At 42.6% G+C, this 12,505-nt stretch overlaps 1 protein-coding gene across 5 annotated transcripts in view; it reads right to left on the reverse strand.

Annotated features, from left to right (window-relative positions):
• Positions 1–11,754, reverse strand: part of FBXO16 (F-box protein 16) — a 37,776-nt gene extending 26,022 nt beyond the window's left edge. For all 5 annotated transcript variants that reach the window (XM_039697653.1, XM_039697652.1, XM_039697650.1 and 2 more), the window contains exons 1-2: positions 11,628–11,754; positions 5,131–5,166 (exon numbers count right to left, since the gene is read on the reverse strand). In XM_039697653.1, coding sequence (XP_039553587.1) covers positions 5,131–5,166; positions 11,628–11,717 — 126 coding nt within the window. In that variant the 5' untranslated portion in view covers positions 11,718–11,754. The remainder of the gene's footprint in view (positions 1–5,130; positions 5,167–11,627) is intronic.
• Between the last annotated feature and the right edge of the window lie 751 nt (positions 11,755–12,505).

Below are 12,505 nucleotides of genomic sequence, written 5' to 3' on the forward strand. Positions count from 1 at the left end.
TGTATAAAATAGATATTTTATTTAATTTAAATATTATTTATTTAATAATATTTTATCACGGGGTGATAAAAACTTTTTAGGTTTTTAGTCTAGAAGTAGATAGAAAACAAGAGGGAAAATTTTGAGTGTTGTCTGATCTCCTTGTTCTTCATCTACTCCGTTTTCTACAGTATCAGTAGCACAAAGTGATTAGTTACAAAGAGCTGCAATGCAATTATGACTTAAACAGATAAATAATTAATTATGAGTAGAAAAGTAGAAATAAAATGCATTCTAAAAGTCAATTAGACAAAATAGGTTTAAAAGACCTTGAACCTGTGTGTCTTGTGACTTTTTTGGTACCTTTCTCTTTATACACTAAATCTAATATATAAACAACGTACTAAACTGTTAATTAAAAAAATAAACAACAACTTAAAAGCAAAAAAATCCCAAAAGTCCCATTCAAGTCTCAATCCTAACACAAAACTTTTTAAAAAGTCTCCCCACCAAGAGAACCTCAAGAGAGATTTCCACAGCCTCCCTCCCCAGCCGTCCTCTCCCAGTCCTGCTGAAAGGATTTGTTGGACACCCAGGAGCTGGGAGAGAAGCTGAGGAGCAGACGAGGCACCTGATATCCATAAAAACCCTCAATCCACCCAAGAAAATCCCAAATATCCCAAATATCTCTGCTGCCAAGGTCAGCAGTTAGGAACTCTCTCCCTTGGGATCCGTTTGGTTTCACTTTTCCTTCTGTAGCTCTGTAGTTACACAAAAAAAATTTGGCATTACTGATATTTTACAGGAGAATGCTGAAAACATTTGGCTTAGAAGGACCTTAAAGTCCATCCAGGAGCTGAGCCCGTGGCAGGTGACAATGCAATGGCTCATTTTTGTCACCAGGCCACTTCCCTTCCTCAGAGCCTTCCCAGGAATTTCCTCTTGGAAATGAGGCTTGGATCAGCCTGGGACAGTGAAGGGGATGGAATGAGGAGCTTTAAGGTCCCTTCCAACCCAAATCTTTTTGTGATTCCCCTGTAAAATGTCACGTTTGTTTGTTTGATGGGGTGATAAAAGTGAAAACTAGACCAGGAACAACCCTGCCACGGGAAGAGAAATTTTTATCAGCAGATTTAGGGGCGGTGTTCTTGTGCTCTACTGCAAGGTGAACAGAGATGGCCCCTGCAGGAGATGGATTTGGAGAGAGTTTTTATCCAGAGAAATAAAACTATGAAAAAGGCATTCACAAAGAGTAATTTTAGTGTAGGAAAAGCCAATAGGCCAAGAAACGCTTATAATATATTGCAATTAAGAAATAGTTAATTTTGATGGCGTGAATTATAACATCTGTGTTGTCTCACCTTTCACATGAGGCTGAAAATAGAATAAAATGTTTTAAAATTCTTCTCAGTTTTCACAAAGCATAATCCAACAGCCCAAGAAGCTGGTCCATGGCCACCACCCTGGAAGAGTGTCCCTCACCTGGCAGGGCTCAGTGCCACACAGAGAGGTGACACAAGGAGAAACAAGAGGTTCGGTCGCAGAATCACGGAATCATTTGGGTTGGAAAACACCTCCAGGACCATCAAGTCCCTCCTCTGACTGATCCCCACCTTGTCACCAGCCCAGAGCACTGAGTGCCACGTCCAGTCCTTCCCTGGGGACTCCAAACCTCCCTGATCAGCCCCTGACCACCCTTTCCATGGAGAAATTCCTCCTGATGTCCAGCATGACAAGGTTCCCTCTTGTCCTGTCCTTTATTCCCTGGAAGCAAAAGACAAATCCTGCCTGGCTGCACCCTCCAGAAACAGAAATTAAATCCCTTCAGGTCACCTCATTCCTTGTTTTACGGACCACAACACCCTGGGAGACATCAAAGATGTGGCACCAGCGGGGGAAAAAAATAACAAAATGAAAATGTAAATCCCTGGATGCACGCAAGTAAAATCAGCAAAAATCAAATAAAGTTGGAAAACACCTCCAGGACCATCAAGTCCCTCCTTGTCACCAGCCCAGAGCACTGAGTGCCACGTCCAGTCCTTCCCTGGGGACCCCAAACCTCCCTGATCAGCCCCTGACCACCCTTTCCATGGAGAAATTCCTCCTGCTGTCCAGCCTGACAAGGTTCCCTCTTGTCCTGTCTTTTATTCCCTGGAAGGAAAAGACAAATCCTGCCTGGCTGCAGCCTCCAGAAACAGAAATTAAATCCCTTCAGGTCACCTCATTCCTTGTTTTACGGACCACAACACCCTGGGAGACATCAAAGATGTGGCACCAGCGGGGGAAAAAAATAACAAAATGAAAATGTAAATCCCTGGATGCACGCAAGTAAAATCAGCAAAAATCAAATAAACAACGAGCATCCCGCGTTTAACCCAATCTTTATTCAGAAAACCAAATAAAGGAAAACCACCGTGGCAAGGCTGCACGAGGAGTTTCCTGTCCTGCTTTTCCAGGAGGTTGGATGCTCCTTCTGTGGAAAAAGTTGAAGGACACAGATTTGGTTCACCTCCCGCCACAAGGCAGGATCTGCTCTCCCTAAACCACTCCTGGCAGTGTTTGTGGGACCTCAGAATCTCCAGATTCCACCCTCAATCCCCAGGAAAGCTGTTCCAGCAGGGAATTCTCTGCAGCACTGGATTTTCCTCGTGTCTAAACTGTGTCTCCGTAACTGCGACGCGAGCCCAGGATCTCCTGCCCTCTCCAGAGCGAGCACAGGGGTCAGGTCACTCCCTTCCTCTTTTTTGGCATCTTCTGTGTTTCATTGAAAGGTGTTTTTACACCTCTTCTCCATTTTCCCTGCAGCACAGGGATGTTTTTCCATGTTTTCTGCACCTCTGGCTTGTTCCCAGCTTTCCCAAAACGCAGGGAGCAGAGCTGGGAATGGTTCTGCCTTTGGGATATTTCCCTTTGTTTAAGACTCTCCCAGCCTGTGTTCAGTTTGTGACCCGCCCTCATTCCCAGTGATTTCTTCTGCAGAGCTGCAGCATCCTCAGATTCTCTCAAATGTGAAGTTTTTGGGTGTCGCTCTTTCGTGCAGCACTTTTCCATCTGCAGACCTTTCCAGCCTGATTTCTAAACCCCCAAAATTCAGGAAATCATCTGCAGATGGAATCCAGGAATCATCAAGGTTGGAAAAGCTCTCGGATCATGGAGTGCAAGCATTAAATGAGGATTTGTTTTCCGTTCCATCGCCTGGATATCGCTGAAAATGCTTAACAGGAGTTGGGACAGCCTTCCAGTTTGAGAATAAATCCCTTGCACTACCCTGAGCATGATCCCAGCCAGGAAATCCAAGCTCCAGCAGCTCCATTTAGTCCAAATTTCCCGAGACCACTTGGAGAAGGTCATGGGAACCAACTGTGAGTGTCTGTCAGAAACTTCCCTCATTTCTTGCCTCTCGATCGTCATGAAAGCCAGGACCACCGGGGAAAGGGAAAGATCCTGTTCTGAAAATCCAGGTCTGTCTGGTCCACCAAGCCAGATTATTGCCTACGGGTGTGTTTGCTCAACTCATGGAACACTGCACCCAAGAAGGGGCAGTGTGCTCTCCTTCGCCTGCATCACCTAGCAACGCTAGTGCTGGAATTTCTCCACCCTTCTGACTTGGCTGGACTTTCTCTCTGGAATGACCTTCCCGGAGGTCACCACAAAAGGACCCTCCACTCACCATACATCAACCACCGTGACAGATGGACTGAGATGGGAGAAGGTTCTCCCTCAAGGACTGAGACGTGCGACCCCTACATGGAAAAGCTCCCCTCTTTTCCCAAAAGGACTGAGACTGAAATCCCCACCGTAGGGTGAGGGAAGGTATGCGTACAATGGTTCCTGCCTACGACATCTGCTGCTGACGACACCTGCTCCTGATGGACTCCTGATGGACTCCTTGTACCCTTTATCAACAGACTATTTTGAAATGTGTCCCCTTCCCCCATTCCAAAAGGACTGTAACAGAGGTTAGAGCTGACTGATACCCTGAGATCTCCCCTGACGTGAAGACGAGAGGCTCTTCGTCGACCGCACTTCGAGGGACTTTGTCATCCACGTCTGGTAGCTGTACACCTCCTTGCCTTTCCTCTCTTCTCTTCTTTATTCCTTCCCTTTTCTCCTTCCCCTTCTCTCTAACGCATCTCTGCTGTGGCTCCTCAATAAAAGTATCTCTGTTTTGATTTCACTGCGAACCCCCTTGTCGTGTCGGTTTTTGCACCCTGAGATCAGTGAGAAAGAACCTTCACCAATCACGTCCTGGGGACGGATCGTGTCAGGAGGTCACCACTAAAGGACCCTCCACTCACCGTGCACCAAGCACCGTGACAGAGGGACTGAGATGGGAGAAGGTTCTCCCTCGAGGACTGGGACGTACGACCCCTACGTGGAAAAGCTCCCGGCTTCTTCCCAAAAGGGCTGAGACTGAAATCCCCCCCGTAGGGTGAGGGAAGGCGTGCGTGGGGACCAAAGCAAGTTTTGCAAGCGACCACTGGACCGAGAAGACAAAGAAGGTTCTTGCCTACGACGTCTGCTGCTGATGGGTTTTATGTTTTCTACTTGCTGCCTATCCCATTAAAAGCTGGGTTTTGAACAATAATCACTAAATTATTTAATTTCCTTGGTGTCCCTGAAATTCCTTATTACCAAAACACAACAAATTACGGAAAAAATTATTTCCTATCAAGACAAATAATCCATAAAATCAAAATATTTGCCTGTAAAGACCATCTGAGACGCAAAAAAAAAAAATTCATGAGTGACTTATTAAGCACAAAGAATCATCAGTTCCAACCCAAACCAATCTCTGTGTGCACTTGGTAGATAAAATGTCATTTATTACAGATTTCAAAGACCCTCCAGCAGGCCATGGAAGCATGTGAACATCCAGCATCTCCTTTGAAGAATTCACAGACATTTCCCAGGTTTTTTATCTCATTTCAGCTCATTCCAAGGACGGAATGTGATTTCCCAACTTCAAAACTTGCAGAATGTGGGAACTGAGGGAATTGATAGCTTTACTCTCCTCAAAAGCACAGCAGTCACATCAGGGAAAGTGAATCAATTTTGCAAAGAGGAGAAAATTTACATTCCCATGAGATAAACGCCTGATCACTTCCAAAATCTGCCTCTAGCAAATATTTATTTAAAGAGAAAATTTACCCATTTTCCAAGCAGGGCTCTTCTTTCTTCAAATACCTATAAAACACAGACAAAAAAAAAAAAAAGAAAATTGAGAATTTAGAGGGGACTCAGTACCTGCTGAGAAAAAAACAGCTTGAAAAACAATCCGCAAAATATCAACAGAATGGATGATTTTGGAAAAAAATTATGGAGTTCCCTTAATCCAAACTCCCTGAGAGGATCAGCTAAAGGAGTAGCTCAGGCAAGTCCATGAGTTTTGTGCATTTTATTGGATGGAGATTCCAGAACCTCCCTAAACATCAGGTTCTCCATTTCCTTAATCGTTCCCGAGGCCCTGTGCTGGATTTATTCCATAAATCCATTTTTATTTATTTGGATATTTCTGTATTTTATTTGGATTTATTCCATAAATCCATTTTTATTTATTTGGATATTTCTGTATTTTATTTGGATTTATTCCATAAATCCATTTTTATTTATTTGGATATTTCTGTATTTTATTTGGATTTATTCCATAAATCCATTTTTATTTATTTGGATATTTCTGTATTTTATTTGGATTTATTCCATAAATCCATTTTTATTTATTTGGATATTTCTGTATTTTATTTGGATTTATTCCATAAATCCATTTTTATTTATTTGGATATTTCTGTATTTTATTTGGATTTATTCCATAAATCCATTTTTATTTATTTGGATATTTCTGTATTTTATTTGGATTTATTCCATAAATCCATTTTTATTTATTTGGATATTTCTGTATTTTATTTGGATTTATTCCATAAATCCATTTTTATTTATTTGGATATTTCTGTATTTTATTTGGATTTATTCCATAAATCCATTTTTATTTATTTGGATATTTCTGTATTTTATTTGGATTTATTCCATAAATCCATTTTTATTTATTTGGATATTTCTGTATTTTATTTGGATTTATTCCATAAATCCATTTTTATTTATTTGGATATTTCTGTATTTTATTTGGATTTATTCCATAAATCCATTTTTATTTATTTGGATATTTCTGTATTTTATTTGGATTTATTCCATAAATCCATTTTTATTTATTTGGATATTTCTGTATTTTATTTGGATTTATTCCATAAATCCATTTTTATTTATTTGGATATTTCTGTATTTTATTTGGATTTATTCCATAAATCCATTTTTATTTATTTGGATATTTCTGTATTTTATTTGGATTTATTCCATAAATCCATTTTTATTTATTTGGATATTTCTGTATTTTATTTGGATTTATTCCATAAATCCATTTTTATTTATTTGGATATTTCTGTATTTTATTTGGATTTATTCCATAAATCCATTTTTATTTATTTGGATATTTCTGTATTTTATTTGGATTTATTCCATAAATCCATTTTTATTTATTTGGATATTTCTGTATTTTATTTGGATTTATTCCATAAATCCATTTTTATTTATTTGGATATTTCTGTATTTTATTTGGATTTATTCCATAAATCCATTTTTATTTATTTGGATATTTCTGTATTTTATTTGGATTTATTCCATAAATCCATTTTTATTTATTTGGATATTTCTGTATTTTATTTGGATTTATTCCATAAATCCATTTTTATTTATTTGGATATTTCTGTATTTTATTTGGATTTATTCCATAAATCCATTTTTATTTATTTGGATATTTCTGTATTTTATTTGGATTTATTCCATAAATCCATTTTTATTTATTTGGATATTTCTGTATTTTATTTGGATTTATTCCATAAATCCATTTTTATTTATTTGGATATTTCTGTATTTTATTTGGATTTATTCCATAAATCCATTTTTATTTATTTGGATATTTCTGTATTTTATTTGGATTTATTCCATAAATCCATTTTTATTTATTTGGATATTTCTGTATTTTATTTGGATTTATTCCATAAATCCATTTTTATTTATTTGGATATTTCTGTATTTTATTTGGATTTATTCCATAAATCCATTTTTATTTATTTGGATATTTCTGTATTTTATTTGGATTTATTCCATAAATCCATTTTTATTTATTTGGATATTTCTGTATTTTATTTGGATTTATTCCATAAATCCATTTTTATTTATTTGGATATTTCTGTATTTTATTTGGATTTATTCCATAAATCCATTTTTATTTATTTGGATATTTCTGTATTTTATTTGGATTTATTCCATAAATCCATTTTTATTTATTTGGATATTTCTGTATTTTATTTGGATTTATTCCATAAATCCATTTTTATTTATTTGGATATTTCTGTATTTTATTTGGATTTATTCCATAAATCCATTTTTATTTATTTGGATATTTCTGTATTTTATTTGGATTTATTCCATAAATCCATTTTTATTTATTTGGATATTTCCATATTTTACATGGATTTATTCCATAAATCCGTGTATTTCTTGTACCAAGGAGCCCAGAAATGGGCCCAGAATTCCTCTCCTGCCTCCTACACTCCTCCCTTGACTGTTCCTTGGGGATCCTGTTGGGAATTTTTCATCCCCTCACTCCTGGAACTCCTGGATCCGATGCCACATCCCTGGAAGTGTCCAAGGCCCGGCTGGATGAGCTTGGAGCAGCCTGGGACAGTGGAGGTGTCAAGGCTGGAATTGGATGAGCTTTAAGGTCCCCTCCAACACAAAATATCCAGGGATTAGGAGGCCACGACCTCTCTGGGAAATCTCAGGGTGTCCCCACCCTCACAGCCAGGAATTCCTGCCCAATGTCCCATCTAAATCTCACTTTTCCAGTGGGAAGCCATTCCCTGTGTCCTGTCCCTCCAGGCCTTGTCCCCAGTCCCTCTCCAGCTCTCCTGGAGCCCCTTTGGGCTCTGGAAGGGCTCTGAGCTCTCCCTGGATCCTTCTCCTCTCCAGGGGAACATTCCCAGCTCCTGGAATGGCTCTGAGGTTTCCCTGGATCCTTTTCTTCTCCAGGTGAACACCCAAAGGTCCTGGAAGGGCTCTGAGGATCCTTCTCCTCTCCAGGTGAACATTCCCAGCCCCTGGAAGGGCTCTGAGGGTCCTTCTCCTCTCCAGGTGAGCACCCAAAGCTCCTGGAAGGGCTCTGAGCTCTCCCTGGATCCTTCTCCTCTCCAGGTGAGCACCCCCAGCTCTCCCAGCCTGGATCCATGGGAATTCTTCTCTCCTGGACACGCAGAGATGGGAGATGCCCCAAAAGCTGAACTTCCCACCTCTTTATTTCAGAAATTCCACTAATCCTGAAATCCTGCAGGGATTCAATCCCAGCTCAGCAAAACCTTCAGGAAGGGCTGGCGAGAGCAGCCTTTGTTCCCACGAGGACGATCGGTGTCAAAATCCAGAGCAGGATTTCTCGTGCCGACCTTTATCCCGAAGCACCAACACGTGGCTCCCACCACCACAAATCCACCTCGGGACCGTGACCTGGGAAGCGAGGGAACACTGGAAGTGATTTTTCCAGCAGCCAGATCAAAGAGAGAGAGAAGGGACAAAAAGCCCGGCACATAAAAGGGCGATTAAACAGAAAACACCGGATTGTTGTGAACTCCAGGCTCTGACGTTCTGCGGAGGTGGCTCCTGCAGAGAGGGACATGATCAGAGCTGGTGCCTGCTGCAGCAGATCACAGAATCACAGAATCACAGAATCACAGAATCACAGAATCACAGAATAGCTCTGCCTCTGCCAGCAGGAGCGGCGGCTGGCCGAGGATCTGCGGTGGAAAGGCTGCTGCCCAACAGGAGGGAAGAGTTGGACTCAGCTCTCCTCAGCCGAGGATCCGCGGTGGAAAGGCTGCTGCCCAACAGGAGGGAAGAGTTGGACTCCAGCTGTAGTACAGCCCGGATTTATTCCAGGGGAAACTCCCACGAAAACCCCGAGCTGGGGTCCGACGCGAGCTTATAGAGAGGGGAGGGTACAGACACGGAGTTTGGTCTCCAGCCTATGAACGTGAGGGTGGGAGTGAAGAGAGAGAGACAGGCACAATGGGAAAAACAATAGGGAAAGGTGTGGGGCGGGACCCTGGCCCTGAGCCAATCACTCGATGCCCTGGCTGGAAGGTTCTAGATGGAAAGGATGGGCCACGAGTGACAGACAGGGCACCAGGGAGGGACTGAGGAACTGATGCGTTTGTTGTCAATGGCAACGGGGAGGAAAGAAACTCAAGGAGAACCGAGGCAGAACCCTTACAGCTAAAGGGGGACACAGAACGAACCAATTTACAACTTCATCAGGCTAACGTGTAAGAAACACACCACAACACCAGCAGGAGCGGCTCCGCCGAGGGCTGGGAAATGACGTTTCTTTTATTTGCGCCTTGGCAATTATCATTTGTTTTATTTTGTGAGGGACGTTGGAAAAAAAAAACCCAAAAAAAACCCTAACGAAGCTAAGAAGCTGAACTTGGAAAAAGGATTTGCCCCAGGGAGGTGATGCGCAGTCGGAGATCTGAGATTTGGGCTGGAGGATTCCAGGAGGAGGGAGCTGTTTGTGGCCTTGGATCAAAGGCAGGCGCGGATTTGCTGTCGGCGTTCTTGGAGGCACATCTGAGCCGAGGCTCTCCCAAAGTTCTGCCTCTCCAGGCACTTGGGAGCGTTAATTAGCGACAGAACGGCCCCAGTTTGGTGTGATGATCATGTCCTCTGCTCCAAGGCCTTGGAGCTACACCTTGGAGTGCTCCGGGAGGGTTTTGGGATCTGCTGTCTCACATCCACGGCTTCAGGGGGTTTAAGATGCTCAAGTGGCTGGAAAATCCCTCCATCCTTCGCTCCAAGTGCCACTGGAGAGAGGCTCCTCTGCCTCAGACCTGAATTCCTGCCCAAATCCTGAATTCCTGCCCAAATCCTCTCCCAAATTCCAGTCCTGCCCTTGCTTCGTCCTCACTCTGGAGTAGCTGGGATTTCATCCCTGGTTTTGTGAGCGTGAACGATTTGGGATTTCCTGAATCTGGGATTTCCTGATTTGGGATTTCCTGATTCTGGGATTTCCCGATTTGGGATTTCCTGATTCTGGGATTTCCCGATTTGGGATTTCCTGAATCTGGGATTTCCTGATTTGGGATTTCCTGATTCTGCCTCCTTGACTTTGGCCTTTCCCTCCTGGTGATCCTGCCTTTAAAATCAGCCATGGAATCATGGAATGGTTTGGGTGGGAAGGGACCTTAAAGCTCATCCAGTTCCGTCCCCGACACCTTTTGTTGTCCCAGGTTGCTCCAGGCCCCGTCCAGCCTGGCCTTGGACACTTCCAGGGATCCAGGGGCAGCCACAGCTGCTCTGGGTTGGGATTGAATCCCTGCAGGATTTCAGGATTAATGAAATTAATGAATTAACAAGGTGGGAAGTTCAGTTTTTGGGGCACCTCCCATGGCTGCGTGTCCGGGAGAGAAGAATTCCCATGGATCCAGGCTGGGAGAGCTGGGCCAGAGCCGAAAGGGGCTCCAGGAGAGCTGGAGAGGGACTGGGGACAAGGAATGGAGGGACAGGACACAGGGAATGGCTTCCCACTGCCAGAGGGCAGGGATGGATGGGATTTGGGAAGGAATTCCTGGCTGTGGAATTCCTGGAATAGAATTCCCAGAGAAGTTTTGGCTGCCCCTGGATCCCTGGGAGTGTCCAAGGCCAGCCTGGGACAGTGGAAGTGTCCCTGCCCGTGGAATGAGGTGGGATTTGTGCTTCTCCCAACCCAAACCGTTCTGGAATTCTGGAACTCCTACCACGAAAATCCAGAAAAATCTGCAGGAGCTACCAAAGCAGCACCCCCAGAATTACCCAAAATCCGTCAAGCAGCAAATTCAGGGCACCACAAACCCCCAGCTCTGCTCCCAACCGTGGAATTTGGACGTTTCCACCTTGGACCAGCTCCGAGTCTCACCACTCCCTGTTCGGTTCATTCCCCACACATCCCATCTCTCCCTGCTTTCCCACCCCTTCCATCCGTAAATTCCTTTTCCTTCCATCCATAAATTCCCATTCCATCCGTAAATTCACATTCCATCCATGAATTCCCATTCCATCCATCCATAAATTCCCATTCCATCCATGAATTCCCATTCCATCCATGAATTCCCATTCCATCCATGAATTCCCATTCCATCCATGAATTCCCATTCCATCCATCCATAAATTCCCGTTTTGGGGAATTTTGGGGAATTTCAGGGGTTTGTGATTCCCTGAATTTGGGGGAATTTCAGGAATTTGTAATTCCCTGAATTTGGGGGAATTTCAGGGATTCTCTGATTTCCTGAATTTGGGGGAATTTCAGGGATTTGTGATTCCCTGAATTTGGGGGAATTTCAGGAATTCCGAGATTCCCCGAATTTTGGGGAAATTCAGGGATTTGTGATTCCCTGAATTTGGGGAATTTCAGGGATTTGTGATTCCCTGAATTTGGGGGAATTTCAGGAATTCCCTGATTCCCTGAATTTTGGGGAATTTCAGGGATTTGTGATTCCCTGAATTTGGGGAATTTCAGGGATTTGTGATTCCCTGAATTTGGGGAATTTCAGGTTTTTTTGGGAGCTTGCCTTGTCGTTGATGAGCCGGTGGTTGAGGGGGGTCCAGGAGCTCAGGCGGAGCTGGGAGCCAGCCGGGAATTTGGGGGGAGCAAAGGCCATGGGGGGGATCCTCCTTCACCGGAGCCTGGAAACGGAAAAAGGAAAAGGTGAATTTGCTCTAAATTCCCTTAAAATGGAATTTTAATGTGGGATCCAATGGAACAAAGGTGGGCGTTATCCCTGGGCCATTCCTTCATTTTTATGGAAAAATGATAATATTTTAACAAGGAATTCAGTGGAACAAAGGTGGGCGTTTTTCATGAGCCCTTCCTTCATTCTTATGGAAAAAAATTAGAATTTAAACAAGGAATTCAATGATTTCCTGGAAGAAATGTGAGCGTTATTCCTGAGCCATTCCTTTATTTTCATGGAAAAAATAGAATTTTAGCAAGGAATCCAATGATTTAATGGAAGAAACGTGAATGTTATCCCTGTGCCATTCCTTCATTTTCATGGGAAAAAATAGAATTTAAACAAGGAATCCAATGGAACAAAGATGGGCGTTATCCCTGTGCCATTCTTCATTTTCATGGAAAAATTAGAATTTTAACGAGGGATCCAATGAGTTCATAGAAGAAACATGAACGTTATCCCTGTGCCATTCCTTTATTTCCATGGAAAAATTAGAATTTTAACGAGGAATTCAATGGAACAAAGCTGGGCGTTATCCCTGTGCCATTCTTCATTTTTGTGGAAAAAAATACAATTTTAACAAGGAATTCAATGATTTCATGGAAGACACATGAACGTTATCCCTGTGCCATTTCTTCATTTTAATGGAAAAATTAGAATTTTAACAAGGAATTCAATGGAAAAAAAAAGGGCGTTATCCCTCTGCCATTCCTTTG

Source organism: Passer montanus, unplaced genomic scaffold, assembly GCF_014805655.1.
Source record: "Passer montanus isolate IOZ18808 unplaced genomic scaffold, ASM1480565v1 scaffold119, whole genome shotgun sequence".
Lineage (NCBI taxonomy): Eukaryota > Metazoa > Chordata > Aves > Passeriformes > Passeridae > Passer > Passer montanus.